General features: G+C 41.3%; 9 protein-coding genes and 1 non-coding gene across 11 annotated transcripts in view; 5 read left to right on the forward strand and 5 right to left on the reverse strand.

Annotated features, from left to right (window-relative positions):
- Nucleotides 1-1,190, forward strand: LOC135350169 (uncharacterized). 2 transcript variants are annotated; one of them, XM_064548901.1, is made up of 4 exons: nucleotides 1-425; nucleotides 523-567; nucleotides 639-722; nucleotides 774-1,190. In XM_064548901.1, the coding sequence occupies exons 1-4, from the start codon at nucleotides 98-100 to the stop codon at nucleotides 1,106-1,108; spliced, it is 792 nt and encodes a 263-aa protein (XP_064404971.1). In that variant the 5' UTR covers nucleotides 1-97; the 3' UTR covers nucleotides 1,109-1,190. The 2 variants fall into 2 exon arrangements, with proteins under 2 accessions (XP_064404971.1, XP_064404970.1); XM_064548900.1 differs by having other exon boundaries at nucleotides 2-425; nucleotides 636-722.
- LOC135350152 (uncharacterized) lies at nucleotides 1,176-4,279 on the forward strand. The gene is made up of 7 exons (XM_064548882.1): nucleotides 1,176-1,400; nucleotides 1,493-1,607; nucleotides 1,696-1,847; nucleotides 2,071-2,204; nucleotides 2,437-2,624; nucleotides 3,591-3,667; nucleotides 3,839-4,279. Exons 1-7 carry the CDS (start codon nucleotides 1,236-1,238, stop codon nucleotides 4,073-4,075), a joined length of 1,068 nt encoding a protein of 355 aa, XP_064404952.1. The 5' UTR covers nucleotides 1,176-1,235; the 3' UTR covers nucleotides 4,076-4,279.
- LOC135350143 (uncharacterized) lies at nucleotides 4,265-7,431 on the reverse strand. The gene is made up of 15 exons (XM_064548871.1): nucleotides 7,246-7,431; nucleotides 7,136-7,185; nucleotides 6,965-7,070; nucleotides 6,852-6,903; nucleotides 6,706-6,771; nucleotides 6,587-6,653; nucleotides 6,295-6,453; nucleotides 6,174-6,243; nucleotides 6,031-6,095; nucleotides 5,912-5,978; nucleotides 5,726-5,834; nucleotides 5,005-5,093; nucleotides 4,735-4,886; nucleotides 4,553-4,612; nucleotides 4,265-4,498 (listed from the first exon to the last, which is right to left on the reverse strand). The coding sequence occupies exons 1-15, from the start codon at nucleotides 7,345-7,347 to the stop codon at nucleotides 4,342-4,344; spliced, it is 1,371 nt and encodes a 456-aa protein (XP_064404941.1). The 5' UTR covers nucleotides 7,348-7,431; the 3' UTR covers nucleotides 4,265-4,341.
- On the forward strand, nucleotides 7,430-8,832 carry LOC135350180 (uncharacterized). Its single transcript, XM_064548912.1, has 6 exons — nucleotides 7,430-7,567; nucleotides 7,769-7,926; nucleotides 8,147-8,194; nucleotides 8,265-8,356; nucleotides 8,410-8,482; nucleotides 8,575-8,832. Exons 1-6 carry the CDS (start codon nucleotides 7,471-7,473, stop codon nucleotides 8,620-8,622), a joined length of 516 nt encoding a protein of 171 aa, XP_064404982.1. The 5' UTR covers nucleotides 7,430-7,470; the 3' UTR covers nucleotides 8,623-8,832.
- LOC135350178 (cysteine-rich hydrophobic domain-containing protein 2-like) lies at nucleotides 8,796-9,979 on the reverse strand. The gene is made up of 6 exons (XM_064548910.1): nucleotides 9,716-9,979; nucleotides 9,503-9,557; nucleotides 9,279-9,434; nucleotides 9,154-9,210; nucleotides 9,008-9,067; nucleotides 8,796-8,946 (listed from the first exon to the last, which is right to left on the reverse strand). Exons 1-6 carry the CDS (start codon nucleotides 9,928-9,930, stop codon nucleotides 8,896-8,898), a joined length of 594 nt encoding a protein of 197 aa, XP_064404980.1. The 5' UTR covers nucleotides 9,931-9,979; the 3' UTR covers nucleotides 8,796-8,895.
- On the forward strand, nucleotides 9,971-10,976 carry LOC135350182 (proteasome maturation protein-like). Its single transcript, XM_064548914.1, has 6 exons — nucleotides 9,971-10,126; nucleotides 10,185-10,282; nucleotides 10,331-10,391; nucleotides 10,441-10,542; nucleotides 10,598-10,691; nucleotides 10,786-10,976. Exons 1-6 carry the CDS (start codon nucleotides 10,124-10,126, stop codon nucleotides 10,857-10,859), a joined length of 432 nt encoding a protein of 143 aa, XP_064404984.1. The 5' UTR covers nucleotides 9,971-10,123; the 3' UTR covers nucleotides 10,860-10,976.
- LOC135350157 (magnesium transporter protein 1-like) lies at nucleotides 10,907-13,029 on the reverse strand. The gene is made up of 11 exons (XM_064548888.1): nucleotides 12,890-13,029; nucleotides 12,586-12,761; nucleotides 12,369-12,489; nucleotides 12,230-12,312; nucleotides 12,113-12,170; nucleotides 11,848-11,988; nucleotides 11,661-11,750; nucleotides 11,534-11,597; nucleotides 11,380-11,454; nucleotides 11,230-11,320; nucleotides 10,907-11,135 (listed from the first exon to the last, which is right to left on the reverse strand). The coding sequence occupies exons 1-11, from the start codon at nucleotides 12,986-12,988 to the stop codon at nucleotides 11,120-11,122; spliced, it is 1,014 nt and encodes a 337-aa protein (XP_064404958.1). The 5' UTR covers nucleotides 12,989-13,029; the 3' UTR covers nucleotides 10,907-11,119.
- Nucleotides 13,028-14,847, reverse strand: LOC135350173 (ubiquitin carboxyl-terminal hydrolase isozyme L3-like). Its single transcript, XM_064548905.1, has 9 exons — nucleotides 14,705-14,847; nucleotides 14,544-14,555; nucleotides 14,369-14,497; nucleotides 14,008-14,164; nucleotides 13,876-13,958; nucleotides 13,634-13,681; nucleotides 13,502-13,577; nucleotides 13,382-13,440; nucleotides 13,028-13,236 (listed from the first exon to the last, which is right to left on the reverse strand). Exons 1-9 carry the CDS (start codon nucleotides 14,750-14,752, stop codon nucleotides 13,150-13,152), a joined length of 699 nt encoding a protein of 232 aa, XP_064404975.1. The 5' UTR covers nucleotides 14,753-14,847; the 3' UTR covers nucleotides 13,028-13,149.
- Trnay-gua (transfer RNA tyrosine (anticodon GUA)) lies at nucleotides 13,742-13,824 on the reverse strand. Its single transcript is given in 2 exon segments — nucleotides 13,742-13,777; nucleotides 13,788-13,824. It is a non-coding gene; the product is annotated as a tRNA-Tyr (tRNA).
- Nucleotides 14,834-18,909, forward strand: part of LOC135349785 (uncharacterized) — an 8,346-nt gene continuing 4,270 nt past the window's right edge. The window contains exons 1-7 of the mRNA XM_064548395.1: nucleotides 14,834-14,984; nucleotides 15,039-16,372; nucleotides 16,591-16,736; nucleotides 16,991-17,188; nucleotides 17,344-17,442; nucleotides 17,644-17,742; nucleotides 18,117-18,194. Of these exons, the coding sequence (XP_064404465.1) occupies nucleotides 14,869-14,984; nucleotides 15,039-16,372; nucleotides 16,591-16,736; nucleotides 16,991-17,188; nucleotides 17,344-17,442; nucleotides 17,644-17,742; nucleotides 18,117-18,194 (2,070 nt within the window). The 5' untranslated portion in view covers nucleotides 14,834-14,868. The remainder of the gene's footprint in view (nucleotides 14,985-15,038; nucleotides 16,373-16,590; nucleotides 16,737-16,990; nucleotides 17,189-17,343; nucleotides 17,443-17,643; nucleotides 17,743-18,116; nucleotides 18,195-18,909) is intronic.

Genomic DNA, 18,909 nt, shown 5'->3' on the forward strand with positions numbered 1-18,909 from the left:
TCCCATACTTACAATGCAATGAGAACCGGCTACTTCTTCTAAAACTACTTCTTGACATGACGACCTTTGCCCGGAAAAGTAAAAGTACTCTATAAAGATGCCCCAATACAAAGAGTTGGACACACTGCGCTCATTCACAGCTAAACTGAACATTGCCCTGTCCACACTTCCTGTGCCCAGACTGTTTGCTGATCTACTGGTCCAGGATAAGTTAGTAGGAGAAGCGGCAGCAAGGAACATTGTCAGTCCAACTGGAATCGATGATTACAACAAAGTCAGTAGACTGATGTCGGCCGTGTATTCGTATGTGCAAACGGTTTCCAGTCAAGAAAAGGCTACCCTGATATTCAATAAATTGGTAATCATTTTGCACAATGACCCGCTAGGTCTGGAAGATCTAGCCCAGCAGCTTGTCCAACACCGAGGTACGCTATTTGTAAGCATTATAAATAAACACAGGGTACAATATATAATAGCGATGTTAAATATTCATGCCTTCAACGTGATTATTTCATGCCATAGGTGAGGGAGATCCTACTTACAAGACACCTCTGACTGCTGAAGCAGGTACGAAAAACGCTTTCTTCATTTGCTATATATAATTTATTTATGTGGCTACACTTCTCACTTCATAGTAGCTACACCTACTGTTTCTGTTCCTACCACGACTGATGCATCACCAAGTGCCCCATCACCAAGTGCCCCAGTGGACATCATGCAAGGTTAGCCACAGTGGGTGTGTACTCAGTGGGTATGTGTGAATACTTCTACAGCTAAGCCGACTCTGATTCAACTCACTCTCCTTAAATCGAAATCTGAAACAGGCAAAGAGCTAGAGAGGGTGGAGATCATGAAGGAAGTAGCAGCCAAGTGGAAAGACTTTGGCTCATTTTTGGAATTTGATCAGACCGGAACTCAGCTGAATAATTTGGCCTCACAGTATGCTCATGCCAGTCTCAGTCCAGTGGAGCCGTGCCGAGCTATGTTCATGCATTGGCTGGAAGGAAATGGTGTCAAGGCAACCTGGGAAAAAGTGCTTGAATTCCTTATAGACATTAACAAGAAAGAGGTGGCAGATAAAATCGAAAAGATTTTGCTGTGTTTATAGATAGACTTTTATAGTAGTTATTACATTATTTTCTTTACACAATGACTTGTAGATAAAAAAATTTATACTTATGTTAACGATCTTTACCAGTATTGTTTAGTAGATCAACATGTACCATGTACAATAGATGGCTACTCCATTTCACCGTTCTAAGAGTGGGAATGTTGACTCCTCTAGTGCTCTGGCTGGGGAGCACCCTCCAGTACTGGTGCTGTACCACCCCTCCATGAAGACCCTGGCTAGAAGCCTGGTGCATGTCACAGAGGAGAGGCTGCTCAATCTAACTGAGGGGGTGTGTCCCTAGGCCCTACACAATACTAAGAAACAGTATCTTGTTGTGCACCATTCATGTGATATAATAATGCAATGGTCTTGGTCTTGTAGGAGAGACACAGGTATCGACGTGTTGAGTTGTGTGACTGCATTAGATGGGGTGCCTTCAAGGATAACTGGCCAGATATCTTCATCGACAACGTGCAGGGAATTGCAGGAAGAGATGGTGAGCCATCTTTTCATATTAATGACAGCAAAAATGAGATGTCAATAACTATCACACTACATTTATAATAGCCTTCCTTTCGCTGCAGTGATTCTGCTGGTGAGCTTCGACAATCCAGCGGTGGTGTTTGAGCAGCTGTCTCTGATCTACCACCTGCCTCGTTACCTCATCCGGTCCTTCCGTCTCATCCTCCCCTTCTTCCCCACCGCCACAATGGAGAGGATCGACAAGGAGGGACAGGTGAGTGCTCAGAACATTCTGAGTGTGTGTTGGTAAAGGGATTACATTTATGTAGGTATGTGTCAGTGTATTTTAAGTAAGCCTAAGTAGAGCATAATTTTTAGTGTGTGCTGGCATTTAGACAAAAGTCAGTGATTTCTCCCATGAATTTGAATACTATAACATGGCTAAATCTATAAACATTGTGTTATCTTGAATTTGATGCTACAGCACTTATTTTCAGATTGTGACAGCCAAGACAATGGCCACACTGCTGTCAGCAATTCCATTGGCCGCTCGTGGGCCGGCTCAGATCTTTGTGTTTGACATTCACGCACTGCAGGAGAGATTCTACTTCAGTGACACTGTGATACCAAGGTATCGATTACTAGAAATCCGATTAGAGCCCTGTTCCTGTATACCGTTAATTTAAATGTCCAGTCCAGCAGGAGGTACTAGCCTCTTGTGTGTACATGTAAAGACTGCTATATAATTGTAGGCCCTTGAAATTTTTAGTCACAGAAGAAGGTAGTTCATGTTTTTTGGGGTTGTAGCTCTCAAATAATTATTGATATGAACATGCACTAAGTTGGATCCATTCTCGTGTCAGGTTGCTGTCAGCCATTCCCCTGCTGATTCAAGTGCTGAAAAAGCTGCCTGACTCCGACAATCTCTCCATAGCGTTCCCTGATGAGGGAGCCTGGAAGAGATTCCACTCGGACCTGGACCAATGGCCCACAATCACCTGCATCAAGGTTCGGGGGGAGGGGGACAACAGAATGGTGTCTGTCAGAGAAGGTAAAGGCAATTACTAGGTCCTCCATTGTATATAGAGATCTACTGTAAACTGTAAACACACCATTTGAGAAAGGTATCTTTCTAAACTTTCAGACAATCAATGAAATTGTGTCAATGATAAAATAATGATATTCAACTACAACCCCCCCCCCTATTCGTTTAATCAATGGTTCGGGGACTCTTTCAGCTCCCATAACTTGAATTCTGTGAATTCAACTTCAATGATTTTCTGAAAGCTTAAAAAGATACCTTTTAAATAGTGTCATCAAAGTTTATATTTGAGAGATAAATAAAATTGCCAAATTGGCCATACCATGGATAATAAATAGCCCATGTTCCAAAGCCGAAAAATGACAAATTAAGGCCCCGACAAGATTTTGGATTAAAATACATCATTTGAAAGGTATATTTCTAAGCTTCCAGAAAATCTTAAAATTTTTAATATTGGATCAACGGCATTAAAGTTATGGCCGTTCAAAGATGTTCAATTACCCCCTCTGTATTTAATATCTGAGGACTCTTTCAGCTGCCATAACTTGAATTTCGTTAGTCCGAATGCAAAATTAATTTTATTTTATGAAAGCTTGAAAAGATACCTTTCAAATGGTATCACCAAAGTTCTTATTTGAGAGATAAGAGTATTGGTCAATTTAGCCATACCATGGATTTGTCATAGCCCATGGTCCAAGGCCGAAAAATGACAAATTATGGTCCCAACCAAATGTTTGATTTTAATACATCGTTGGAAAGGTCTCCTTCTAAGCTTTCAGAAAATCAAAACATTTTTGAAATTGGATCAATAATACTAAAGTTACGGCTGTTGAAAGATGCATCCCCCCGCCCCTTAATATAGTTTGGGGAATCTTTTAGCTTCCATAACTTGAATTCTGTGTGTTCAATCTTAATTGATTTTCTGAAAGCTTAGAAAGTCTAGCCCAACGCTAACCAACGGTGCTCCCCCTGCAGGTAATCCTAGTGGCAGACACGTGGTGATAGTGGATGATCTGGTGCAAACTGGAGGGACTCTTGTGGAGTGTGCCAAAGTGAGTAGCAGTCGGTGGTAGTATAGAGTTCCATTGACTAATGATCTCCTTTCTAGCTACGTAAATTTGAGTGTCCATACATAGTCGTGAAGTTTCTATGGTAACTCTTTATAATTATCTTGTTGGATATACATGCTTCTTGGTGATGTATATATATCTGCAATCATGCAGGCACTACATACGGGAGGAGCAAGCAAGATCAGTGTCTTTGTGACCCACCCTGTCTTCCCTAAAGAGTCATGGAAAAAGTTCATGCCAAGGGACGAGTCCCAGGTCCAGTTTGCCAACTTTTGGATCACTGACTCGATTCCACATGCTCTGGAGATTGTCAAGAACCCTCCATTCAAACTGATCTCTCTCTGTAGTGTCATTGCTGACTCTCTACTAGGCTATGATCTCGTTATATAGTAACCAACAACCCCGGCTCCAATTGCATTGTGAATTTTTTTAATGTTCTAGCTAGTTTATAATTATGTAGTGATAACCAGTACCCACCCTCCTCCTCCCATGCATTGTGAATTTTGACTTTTATATACATTATGTTGAAACGAGTGTTTTTGAAATATCTCGTTTGCACAAAAATAAAATAAATCAAGAGTTAAATATTCATCATTGTTGTGTCAAGACCAAACTAACACAGTTAATTAACATAAATAATTATAAAATTGCAAACATTAAGTTCCGCCTACAGTGGAAGATAAAGTTGAAGAAATGGTATTGGCCATTGTTGAGTTAAGATAGTCCATTGTTGTTAGTACATCTTGAACTTTATGAGTGGAGGTGGAGTCATCATAGAGTCTGGTTAGAGCATCACGGATACCAATGATTGACCTGCAGGGTAAGAAATATCACAACCAACAACAACACACACTCAATGTCAATTACCCTATGATTCCAAGTAGGATCAGGAATACGTCGAAAGCAAGACCAGCTTTACTTATGTCCCTGTGAAATTCAAACATGACTATACTGGCAACTTAAAAAAAGTACAAACTCTTATGCAGGCTTTGTTGTAAGGTACAACTGTATGCAGTGAGAGTTAATAACATAGGGATGGGCCCACTCACTCTTTGAAGATGACCCAATGGAACATGCCGGGGAAGATGAACGCAAGTAGAGTACACGCTCCAGAGCCGACCAGCGCCATGAGCGTGGAAAAGTCAGGCACCAGGATCACAATCAGTCCAGACACCACCACCAGGCCCGTGCGGAGGACACTCTAGGGTGTGTGTGTATGAGGGGGGGGGGGGGGTATGAATGAAAGGTAAATAGTATGGCTTGCTATGACAACAATGGTTGGCTAAGAATTGGCTACATACATTAATTTAATTACTCACCCCTTTCCAGTAGGCAGAATTGCTGTCAACGGCGTCCTTATTGATACAGAACATCCTCTCCAGAATAAGAGCCACTGGGTACATCATGACTGGGGGGGGGGGGGGGGGGCAAGAAGACATCCACTCAAATAACAGTACACTATAGAGGCTCTAACTGGCAGTACACTATAGAGGCACTCTAACTGGCAGTACACTATAGAGGCTCTAACTGGCAGTACACTATAGAGGCACTCTAACTGGCAGTACACTATAGAGGCACTCTAACTGGCAGTACACTATAGAGGCACTCTAACTGGCAGTACACTATAGAGGCACTCTAACTGGCAGTACACTATAGAGGCACTCTAACTGGCACTACACTATAGAGGCACTCTAACTGGCAGTACACTATAGAGGCACTCTAACTGGCAGTACACTATAGAGGCACTCTAACTGGCAGTACACTATAGAGGCACTCTAACTGGCAGTACACTATAGAGGCACTCTAACTGGCAGTACACTATAGAGGCTCTAACTGGCAGTACACTATAGAGGCACTCTAACTGGCAGTACACTATAGAGGCTCTAACTGGCAGTACACTATAGAGGCACTCTAACTGGCAGTACACTATAGAGGCACTCTAACTGGCAGTACACTATAGAGGCACTCTAACTGGCAGTACACTATAGAGGCACTCTAACTGGCCCACATTCCTCATAATTACATAAAGACCGCACTCACTGGGGTAGGTGAAGAACAGAGAGAAGCAAAGACAACCTTTAACGATGAAGGGGAAAGCTCCACCGGGCAGGTTGAGTGTGATGATGCTCTCTGTCTCCTGACCAAACGACTGATGAGGGACAAACAAATAAAACACAAGAGTTAGACAGAGACAAGTACTAGTAATGACCACATGCAGCCACTCACCAGATACCCACACACACCAAAAGTGATGTAGAGTATAGTCACAAGGGCTAGGGATAATGTGAATATCCTGCAGAGTAATGTTTGTAGTTAAACTGTGAGCATTTCACATTGATTCTTACCATCTAAAGTTTCCTCTCATCTCCTTGGCAACCGAGCCTTCCAGTGAGAGAATGATGCCAGCACCCTGGAGTCAAAGTAAATAATGACATCACATGTTTAGAAACGAATGTAAAAAACAAGGATCCACACTTAATTAAAGTACCTCGTAACAGTAGATAGCAATTCCCAGGAAAAATGGCAGACCTTCCAGCGAATAGTTCCGTATATGGATACTGGAGAACAGTATCAGTTAAATAGGAATGAGATTACTACACTGGACTTACTGGATCAGGTGGAAGTGTTCCATGTCGAAATAGAACACTATCCCATATGCAAAAATGTTGGCAAAGTCAGCAAACAGACTAAATGGGGCCAGACGATTCAACGAGCGTAGATTAGACAGCAGTGCCAAGGGCAACAGCAGAGAGAACAGAATACCAAGCCTACAGATGGTGTGTGTGTGTGTGTGTGATGTAAAATCAGGCATTGGAATTTTGGTAAAATGCAAAAAATTACTTGAGATAACCAAGAGTTCAACTATTTACATAAGTATTGTACATACTGTATGCAACTCACTGGGGAAACATTGGAAAGATACTGTACAGGTTTTCAGAGATGAATATGAGATAAGCACAGCAGAAACCTGTGGATGATGATGGGTAGGTACTGAGCACAGCAAGGACCGACTGACTTACCAATTTGAGAGATAACAATCAGAATATCAACAAAGGCCTTGCCCACAGCACCAAACGCTGCGTAACCTGTAGGGAACAAGAACATGTACAATGGTAGATGAGCTATGTCCGGTCTGTCAAGTGTACTGGTAGAGATAGTGACTTACCAACATCTCCGTACTCTATGGCAGGTGTGGATCCACCTGGTGACGGCAATGTCTAAGGAGGGGGTGGGGGTAACTAGGGCACACACACACACACAGGGCTGATTAGTACTAACAATTTCACTCTTCTTGTTTCCATTTGAGCGACTTCTCAGAAGAGAGTAGGAGGAGGAGAGGAGTATACGATCCTTGCAGTCTACCAGTAACAACATTGCCTTTATACTGCAGGGACAGATGTACATACACTTGTCCTCACACAAGTAAGGATCACGAGAAGGGGACAATACCTGATTGCTCCAATAAGAGCCATGATCACTGCTCCTTCCACTAGCCCACCCTATCAAAGTAAACAGTGGAATTATTACATCAATATCGATATCATGAGTCATTCAACTACCTCTTTGAAAGCATAAGGAAGGCCCAAGATTCCTGCCCCAATGAATGCGATAATGATATTGGCGAAGATCTTGACATAACTGTTAGTTTGCTCGTCGTGCATGCTCACAGAACACCTCCAAGTAGCCAAACTTTTGTTCTCTTTTCATTAATTTTAATGGTGTGCTTTATTCAGATTCAAATCACGTGACCTTTGTCCTTTGGCTTCTTGTAAGCTCACACAAGCATGATGGCGACCAACTGGAGGCTTGTAGCCAGGCTTATGGGAAAGAGATGGAGTCCAACTGTCTGCAGATCGTCTCAAGTGATGCTGGAACCCAGAGGTAAGGTAGTAACCTGAATAATGACTTGATTTCTGTCAAAATATGAAGTCTGTTGAAGCCCTTAAGTTAGTTGATTTACTGGACAGTGATACATGTTGATGCAACTAGCATACTCTGTCATTACTGAAAGGATACAAAGCTGTTCAATTGTAAATACCCCATAACACACACACACACACACACACACACATCCTTGTACAGACCCAGTCCTGCGGACTAGTGTAGGTGTACCCAGTGGAAGCTGTTGTTGGACAACCCAGTCCCGAGCAGCTAGTACCAACACAATGGATGCCCCAGAGCTCCCCCCAAGAGGACTGACCAGGTTCTGGAAGTGGTTCAATGACGAAATAGAGGAAGAGGTGAGTCCATCGTCTGAGTACACTAGGTGATGCCTGTATATTATGCTCATGTTGTTGTAGACTTTTTTGTGTGTGCTCTTCAAGTTTATTATAGCAGCCAGGAGTACAAGTAGTAACATAATTATAGTTAACGAGATGTACACTGATATCTCTTGATTACATCTTTTCCCGTGGTTGTCAAGGCTATTCATGAGACATGCATCTCTATTGTGTTGTGTAGCCAATGAGCGAGGTGGAGGCCACAGAAAGACAGGCCCTACTGCAGAAGGTCTGTTGGTCTATTCATACTCTTTCTTAACATCCCATTATAATCCTTCCTTTTGTGGTGTGCGGTACAGGTGCAGGATATGTACTTTGCAAAGCCCCCTGCGAGTCCCGGCTTAGAATTTTACAAGGAAACGTTCTCAACATTGATGAAGTATAATGATGGGTAAGTGTATTGTGTGAGTCTTCAGTGTGTATGATAGTCATTCATCGTTGCAGGCTGGGAGTGGCAACTTTGTGGAACAGTATGAGTGAAATGCAAGTTGAACCAGACGATGAATTAAGAGCTAAAGTAAGTACATTTGTGTGTTTGGAAGACACACTGAATGACTAGCTGAAGTTAATAAGTCAGCTTTTTCTCCTCTATATTCTTTTCCCACGCAGATTGTTCCATTTTTGGAAGAGGCACGGAGGAGGTCTTGGTTTGAGTAGGCACCAAATATAATTATACACAACTGCACCTTATTTATGCCCTAGAACTTGTAGTGCTATATAATAATTATATAATTTATATAAGACTGTTACAGTTAGCACTCACTTCTATCTGTAGCATTTATTTGGCAACCTGTATTGTCCATTCTAATTATTATTTTTGTGTAAGAAAATTATAGCAGATTGACTATGATTGTATGTGTTAATTAATTATTTATGTAAATGCAGAAAATAAATGTAAAACACAAGAGACACACATAAAGTGAACAGTTGTCAGTCAGGAGCATATATGGAAAGCTTTGGTACGAACTCGATCAGAATAATCTGTAGGAAGAGAACCATTATGATGACTCTTAATATTAGTAGGTCTTTCAACAGAACGTACAAATTGTCTCAGATTAGAATTTTCACACTGCTCTCGATGAAGCCTCCAATTAAGGTTCAGCTGTACACAATAGAGGGATATAACAATAACATAACAATAAACTATGTGAAGTCTAAGGAGAGATATACCATTCCAGTATGTATTACCTTACTATACAATCTCCAATTTTCACTCTCAAGGAATTTTACAATCTGGGATTTGGTCTGTGAAGAGAATGAATGAAAGTGTTAATATAATTATATTCACTGTTAGAAATTAGATTTCAACATACCCGTTTACTGAGAAAGAACACAGGGCCGAGAGACAGTCCTAGTGTGCAGCAGCAACACAGACAGCCACACATGAGCCACTTTAAGTTGAAGGGGATACTTTTGCTCAAAATTGCATTCACACCACCGACCGTTGTCCTGAACTCTTCAGGAGCTAACTGCATAAGTAGTGGGTAATGAAGCGTAGATGTTGGTAATACCATTATGGCATAGATATAGAATTTACCCTTCCTGTTAGTGTGGACGGGTACAGCTCATCAAATTTATTATTGAGCCCAAATCTGCAGACAGTAAAATTAAATAGAGTCTAAAATAATGGTACTATATATTGTACTAAGATTTGGCTTAGAGAGCCACGGTATCATGTGCTGAGGGTATGTATGTACGTCTACATAGACCACTATGCACTCAGCTAGAGTAACACACAGTAGCCACTCACAATGTGGTCCCCCCCACTCCTCTCAGCACCACAGGGTCGGGCACTTTAGACCTCAGTTCAGTCTCATCCACAAACATCTCATTATAGCGATAGTCATGGGACAGCATTGGGTAGGCATGGGATGATGAATCAATCTCTCTCACAGACAGCAATCGGACCTCTGGTTCAAGAGGCCCTTGTCTGTCTTCAAAGCTGCTGCTTTGAGACGTAGCCATGGCTAGAAGTCTTTCAATGGATGTATGCTGGAGCTGGACTAGAGACCACGCCCCCCCAAAATAAATCAAACTTTTGGGGGGTCAACGGTCAAATTTCATGTGATAAGGTTTGGTTGCACGTGGTATCTCCTCAGCAAGACCTTGTACCTCTTTCTCTTGTCCTCCTCTCTCTAGTGCTGCCTAGATTCTGATAATGGTAAGCCATCTTGAGACTGCAAGTTAGTGTCATAAGTAGTGTCTACACTATATGATAGGAAACTATAGGAGCAGTTGGTGTTGATCCAAAGGGACCTTCGTCAGTAGTGGAAAAGTCCACTGGGGCGTATGGAGTTCATGATACATTAAGATATGGGTAAGGTACACTACTGTCTTAAGTATTGGATATTTATCACGCATGCAGATTTGCGTCTGCCAAAACTGATATAATTCCTCCACATCCGTTGGAACATGCTCAAGCAACGGTAGGTAATATAATAGAGTATCTAGAAAATTCACACTATTCTATTGCAGTTTGAGCTGAACCGGGAAGCCGTGCAGTTCCAGACCCTGAGACACACCCAAGGCCTTCATGCTCCTCTGAAGCTGCAGATGGAGCGCAAACTAACATCCAAGGTTAGAAACAGTTTATATACTCTTGCGTATGTATAATTGTGTTAATTGTTCGCAGATTCAACGGTTACCACCTTTTGAGAGCTCCATGATTGCATTTGACACACTCACTGGCAATGACTCATGCCTTCCCCTCACGGACGTACTTGGAGGTTAGTTGTGTATATCACATAATTTAGATTTAATAATTATAGGCAAAAACTAATAGTGGTTTATGATACACCTTAAGCATCGCATTTTCCACAGGTGAATGTGACATTTCCTTGAACGTGGACACACATGTGATTATGGAGAGGAGATTGAAGTTCGACAAGTTTTAATATCAGACAATGAACTTATGTATGTTAATGCAACTATGTTATCAATATAAGGTTCTTATAATAATAATAATTATTGACATTGAAATAAATCTTTTGCATAAATGTAAACGATGTGAATCATGTCACTAAATATAACTTCTACTCCTGGTACAAGGTATCATAATTGCCAAGGTTACACAATGATAGTGAGTAGACTTCATATTTAATATAATTCTAGAATAATTAATAATTGAGTTACCACACAAAGTTGGGAGAGGCGATCATCGGAAAAGGAAACTGTAGGTGGGGCAGAGTAAATGACACATTCAATCAATTCAATTCACACTATAGTGTAACAAAAGCATATATATACATGAGCTAGTACACGTACCTGTATGGGTAACCTTGATACTTGAGCCGAAAGATGGAGAGAAGGTAGCCAAACACAATCACTACAATACCCAGGCCCACCATCGGGGTGACTGCACACACATACATGAGGTATCATTACTGTAAGCATGCACTGACAATAAGTTCCTACCTTTCTGAATTCCCAAGTCTTCAAACAACACAAACTTTTCATTCATCATGATGACACCTCCAGAGATAACAGCATCTGAAATAGTTGGTCAGGGAGAGCAACAGTACAAGTGCACATACACACAATCTCTGGCTATATAAATAACAAGGGATACATAAAACGAAGATGAAATAGGTCTCTGCGATGAACTGGTACTGACTGGTCCCACTAAAGTAGCCCTGAACGTACAAACCACAAATAAACAGCACATACATACACACATGTACATACGAACTGCTTACCACTTCGCCAGTCTGTGGATTGCGGTGTGAGAAAGGGGGTCCTCGAATGTGGTTCCACATCTGACCAGAGATCATCACAAACACCCACACCTGTATGCCGAGAGTGTTGACAAACACATTACACACTATCGGTTTCAACATTGACCTACAGGCTAATACACATGTACAGTAACTGTAGACTACTTACCATGGCAGCCGCTGCCCAGTACTTGGTATTAAAAAGTATGTGTAGATTCTCTCTCTTCATGTAGCCAATGACAGAGCCGAGGAGAATCACCGGGACCCAGATCATGAGCAGGGTGTAGTTGGGAGGACGCATTATAGCTATCTGCAACAATGAAAACAATTAACACTCTTTTGAGCACACCAACAGTGGTGATAAAACAAATATAAATATGCAGAATGACAGACAACAATTTTAAAGAAAGGACTGGCCACACTGCAGTACATACCTGGATTCCAGTACGCTCTGCCACCCACTTAGCAAGGGGTTCAGACTGATAACCTTGCCTACCAGAGAGAGAGAAAGCATGTGTGTGAGAGAGACACATCGAGGGCACTCATCTTACCTGCCTATATCGTACTTGTCCTCTGGTTTCTTTTTACCAGAGGCAGGGAAGTGGAAGTAGGTGGGTGCTGTCGTGAGGTGCATCTAGCAAACAGAAAGGACCCATCAAATATCAACCACACAAGTGTGAGGTAACTGACCAGTTGAAAAGCATCCATACCATCCTCATCAATGTCTATCATGACAAAGAACAGTTGTGAAGAGTACTGCTGGGAGTAGCGCCACGAGCTGGCCAGGATAGTGAACTCATCAAAGGCTTCTCTGCACAAAAAGAATTACAAAATAAAGCTATTCAGATGCAGCTGACCTAAAAGGATATAATTATAATAACTATTACATTAGCATACTATTCCTCACTTGCAGACTGAGCATTGCCGTTGAGGCTTGAGTGCAGTAAAGGTCGCTATAATGGAGTAGTTACGAGGCTTGTTCTTGACGAAAGTGGTGAACTTCTCAGAGGAGAGAGTAATAATAGGACGCCTCTGATTCCAGGCCAGTAACTGGCTCACGCGACTCTCCAGCTTCGCTGCATTCTGGATATTCCATTATGTTAGGTGAATGAATAAGCTATAGTCCAGCTAAAATAGGAAGTAAATATTGACTGTCTCTGGCAACCATAAAATTGGCTTTTTAATAAATTTTTGAACGTATGATGACTTACTTTGGATGATTTCTGGCTATTTACTATGACAAATAGCACCATCAATGTGAATAAGACACCAGAAATGAGCTTCATAGTCTGACATGAGGTTTTCGCCATCTTGAATCAAAATGAATGATTATTATAAAGATCACTTCATTCACAAACTCTAAACGATAAGATAACAGTAAATTCGAAAGTCAACTAATACTCATAATTATACACAATACCAAGAGTTTATTATGAACTCTTGACAATACACACACACACAGGCACACTATCTAGTCAGCAGCCACCAGTGCCACGACTGTGAAATGTAGTTCAGTGGGATCTCTATCCATGAAGGACTTGCACACTTTGGCAGCATCCTGCAGCCGGAATAGAGACAGTAAATGACTACAAGCATATCAAACATGGGTTTCATACACATACGCATACACTCAAACTCAAAGGCTATTGTCAATACAAAAAGCTTAAGCTAGGTACACTGTACTGTACTGATCAAATATTCACCACGAGGAAAGTGTCAGTTGTTGATTTTCCGTGATTGATTGGATAGTCTTTTCTTCCATCTAAAAGAATAAAAGGAGGAAAAACATCTATTATATATCATAATTATATTATAATTATTACCTAGTTCATAGACACATCCATCCTTGTGTACAATACTGATAAAGTGAAGATTGACGTCCTCCTCAGGTGCAGGTGGCTGGAAAGTGAGTTAAGTGTCAGAATGAATTCTGATTTCACCAAAAAAGAACTTACTGCTGTATCTCCCTCCTGAGCACTTGCTTCATGTGCTTCAGAGATACTCTGTAGCCCCAAAAAAATCCAAAAAAAAAATCATACATAATGGAAAAAAGAAAAAATCAATCCTTCGAACCGGATTCGAACCAGTGACCTATGGATATCTATACCACTACAGTCCACCGCTCTACCAACTGAGCTATCGAAGGGTGCACACCAATACAGCAAACTTTTACAAATTTTATACAAAATTGCCTTACATCATCCTCCTCAAGATAATCTGCTCTTTGTTTAGGCGTCAGGGATTGTGTCTTTTCAAAAAATGTCTTCAAGAAACCATCCTCTACAATGCCAAAAGTTGAACACATACGGCAGTTCAATACCTAACTCACTGAAGGAAATTTTGTCTTGGCAGTTGCCAATCGCATGAAGTAGTCCTATTGTTCCACACGCATTGCCAATAGTCTGTTTGACAAAATAAACAGAAGGAGAAACCAGTTGACCATCCTTTTCAATGCGTTCCTTCTCTTTAGACTCACTTTCTCTGACCTGTGAAAGAACATCACATGTATATGTATGTACGTATGTATGTATGTATGTATGTATGTATGTATGTATGTATGACATCACTTAATTAAGGTAGAAATTGACATAAAGCTACACTGGGAATGGGGATGCTCATTGTCGACCTATAATTATTGTGATAAGAAGTGTCATAACAACCATTAACGCAGCATCATGGTGTGTGCTCACGTTCTTGTTAATGGGAAACAGCAACAGTAGAGCAATACACGGCTGAGGAAGCATGCACAACAAGTCAGGGTCCAGGCCAAACACGTCGTGGAACTGGTAGCTCATCACCATCCCCAGGTTGGAGACATACTATAGCGAATCATCTAAAGGGTAGCTTCAATGAGACTGAACTTACCTTGTTCATCACCTATGAGGATAGAATTATTATTGTAAAGGTTGTTTTAATACGATAACTATGTATACGTGCGTCAGTGTGTGTATTATACACTGTATAACATCATTGTGTGTTTCTCATAATTATGATAGCATGTAGTGATATCTGAAACACACACACACCTCAGGATTGGCTTCTAGAGGTAACCACTTGTCTTTCTTGTCGGCCATTTCACAAGTCTACTGTACTGCACTTACCTTGAATTCTCAAATCTCTCAAACAGTTTTTTTCTAACGACGATCTTTCCCAATACCAAGTTTATGACATTAACTAGTTGTATGATGTAATGATTACGTCATACCACCAGTATAGCGCAGTGTATACGTGTGTCGGTGTAAAATGGAGCACCCTCTATCTGCATACTGAGCTGCTAGTACTGATACTTGGTCCAAGATATAATCAGTAAGTCAAATGGTATGTGATTTCAAGGGCTTTACTTCGTTATACACTGTACAGGAGGTGTATTATGGAAGACCCTATATCAGTCCAACATCCACCCACCACTGAAGACTTTGAGAACAAGCAGTTTGAGTGTGAATATGATGGCTGTGATCGCAAGTACACTTCTAGAGGAAATCTCAAGACACATGTAAAATCTCACGAAGGACAGTTCAACTACCAGTGTGATTATGACGACTGTGACAAGGCGTTCATCACTTCATATAGACTCAAAGTTCATCGTCGAGTACACACGGGAGAGAAGCCTTACCTCTGTGAGAAGGATGACTGTGACAAATCTTTCAATACCAAGTATCGACTGAGTGCACACCAGAGGCTACACACAGGAAATACGTTTAATTGCGAATTTGACAACTGTGCAAAACAATACACCACTCGAAGTGATCTTAAGAAACACTCTCGGAAGCACACTGGTGAGAAGCCTTATCAGTGCAAGGTGGGCGGATGTGGAAAGTCTTACAGTGCCTCACATCATTTAAAAAGTCACTTGCTCAAACACAATGAAATAAACTGCTACTTTGAAGGCTGCTCGTTTTATTCTAATGACCTCTCAGAACTTCAAACTCATATAAAAACCGAGCATGAAGCTCAATTCAATTCCACTTTCATCCATACACCTGAGGAAGGATCTCTGGTTGATGCTGTGAATACCCTTCAAAAGCTCGCAGAAGCCGCTCAAATGGTACTGAAACAAAGTGATGTCTTCACACAGTTTCAAAATGTTCCTCCATCAAATCAGAGCGTATCACAAGGATTTCAAGCTACCAGTATACCCTCTCTAATGGACATGTCAACCTACCACCATGACATGTCTACTATCGATCAATCAAACAATAACATTGATATGTTGTCTATGGATCAATCTACCAGCAACGTGTTCAATCAATCCTCAGTCCCTGTAAGCTCCAACATCAACTTTTTCGGTCTCCCTGAAAACCAGTCCACTGAAATTGATGGAGCAACAGACAACAGCACACAAACAATGGAATTTAATGCTCTCTCTTTTTCTGAATTGCTGGCTGGAGATTTCAATCAAGCATTCGAAGTACAACCAATGATGCAGTCTTCTTCTGCTCAAGTTTCGTCTCAATATAATTCGATAATTAATCTGCCCAATCCTGATCCTATTTATTCTGGATCGTCTATTTCCGATTCTGTATTTGCCAGCATCAACATTGGACCTACGAAGAGAGACCAAGTTTGTCAAACAGATCTTCAACCCACTTCAGGCGAAACAACGTTTGCTGAGGAAAAATCGTGTGGAGATTGTATAAACTGTTGCAGCTGTTGCTCATGTAGTGATATGTCTTGCTCTTGTTCCGTGAAGAAATAATGATTTATTGTGTGTTCCTGTTTTGCAGGAAATGATAATATTTTGTGGGTTTCTGCATGCAATTGAGAAAGTAGACTATTAATAAATAAAAAGGGGATTGTCAACGTATTTGTATGCCTCTAGAGCTAGAGCTAGCTAGCAACCGACCTCCTACAGTGCAGTCAAGTCAAGACAGTTTTTATTTCGGAGTAACCTACGTTGTCTCAAACAGCTGAGCTGCTCTAGCTGGGTTTCCAAGCAACGTTCTAATAGACAGAGAAAAGATGAGTTTGTCAGAGAACCTCATAACTGCTGCAAAGAGTGGCAACACTAAAGAGGTCCGGAGGCTGCTGAGCAAAGGAGCACTCTTCACAAAGGACCAGGTAGTTCACATGCAAATATTATCTTATCATTGTAGCTGGAGATATTATCCTTCTCGAATGCACAGCAGTACAGTACAGCATGCTAACCTGTAAATGCAAGCTGCAATTTGCGTTCCATTGTCCCACTAGCCCTGCAGTACTGTATTTAATAGTGTACATGTGCAATGTTTGTTGCTTCTAGCAGGCTATGTAGCTAGCTAGCTATTGGCTATGATTATTGGCTAATTTATGTTATTTGTATTGTCTTTGTGTAGTACGGCAATACTGCATTGCACGAGGCAGCTTGGAATGGAAACAGCGATATTGTTAAAATTCTCCTAACCGGGTTCTGCTTCGTGGACAGCATCAATAACACTGGTTTCACTCCCCTTCACTTGGCCAGTCAGAACGGCCATGCAAAGGTTGTCAAGACTCTGCTGAAATGGAAGGCTAACCCATCCCTTGTGAACCAGGTATGCAAGTTATGCCTATGAGTAATTGCTGTCTGTGTGAACTCTCTCTCTAGAATTGTTGTTCATATACCTTTGAAGTTATTTGTTGGCATGCATGACTTCCTTTGATCTCCCTTTGAGATGATTGATAAGATATCTATTATTCATTTTTCTAGCATGGAGAGACTGCTCTGCATCTCGTGGCTAAGTATAATCACGCTAATGTTATCTCCTCCTTTGCTGCTCACAAGGTCTGCCTGGATCTCAGAGGAAAGGTAGTTCACGCTAGTTTACAAGCAATGCATGTTTCACACTATCACTAATTATCAGCTAGCTCATTGTTTACCAGCCATATTGTGCTTATGCTTATCTTGCTGATGCTGGTCTCTTTAAAGTGGTTTTTCCCCAATAAAATTATAGTTTCGCATTTCATTGTTTGCTCCTAGTTACATCATTTTTCTCTGTCACATGTCTAGGAGGGGAATACTGCTCTCCACATTGCTGCTAAGCTGGGAAATGTCGAGACAGCTAAGGCTATGCTCTCTGCTGGTGCACATCCTGCCATTTCCAATGATGTAAGAGTTCGCTGTTGTCACCTCTTTTAAGCATGTCCAACAGTTTATGTATGTTTTACAACATTTGCAATTCAGGTGGTCTGATTAGCAAAACATATGCTTTGCCCAGAGGGTAACTGTACATACAGTCCCAACAGAATTAGTTTATTGATATGCTCTGATGACTTCTGGTATGTATAGATAATCTTGTGGTATCTCTAGCGTAAGCAGCACCATGCCAACAGCACACACTCACTACGTGTGGAGGTGTTTTGAACTTTCCTTACTCTGACCCGTGCATGATATCATCCACCCCATTATTGCTGGTTGTGGCTTGTTGCGTTATCTCCCACTCCCCACCCAATATTAATGTTTTTATTTTGTTTTTATTGCAGAGATCTTTGAGACCACTGAACTACGCTGAGACTGGCGGCTATCCTGCTCTGGCCAAACTAATCAATACCGCAATGCAGGTAGTCACATGTGTACCCTTTAGATAGTTACCATTTTAGTTCAAAATGGAAACTTGTTTGTTATTGAGTGATAGTCTGTCCAAAGCTATTGTTTCTGGAATGGGCCCACTTAACTAAACAATGCTCAAAGTGTTTCATTTTAGTCTGTGCCGAGAATAGTTGATTCTACCGTTTAATTATTAGCTGGACACCTTTAATTATTAGCTGGCACTGCTTGCAATTATATCACTGCTATAGTCACTGTGCCATATGGAGAATCAATAGATGGACAGTTGTGCAGGAAATGCTTGCAACGAAGGTTCCAAAAATCAGTATGTCCACTAGACACCCCCTCAGAGCCACGATTATTGTCGTGTGGGGGCGAGTGTTTGTAATGAATACGCTTCATTGCTCTGCAGACTAGGGTGCCAGACTAAAAAGGAACTAGTGTGCTGTAGGAGTGAATAATCAGGTTCACTCAGTGATGTCACAGTTAGTCATGCCTTTGAAGTGTTGACTTAGACAGCGGGCCAGGGGGCCCCTTGATGACTCCTCTCTTAGTCCCACTGTTGTACTGTGTTACGGTTTTAGGGCATGAGATATTTTGAGGTCAAATCATTTGTCTGGAAAAACAAATCTGGGCCAACAACAATATTATTCCCAAGGGAGGGTACGATTAAGGACTTTACTTTATGACTAGCATTATGGAGGAGACAGTTTGATTGTGGGTGGATCA

Source organism: Halichondria panicea, chromosome 16 (assembly GCF_963675165.1).
Source record: "Halichondria panicea chromosome 16, odHalPani1.1, whole genome shotgun sequence".
In the NCBI taxonomy this organism is placed as follows: domain Eukaryota; kingdom Metazoa; phylum Porifera; class Demospongiae; order Suberitida; family Halichondriidae; genus Halichondria; species Halichondria panicea.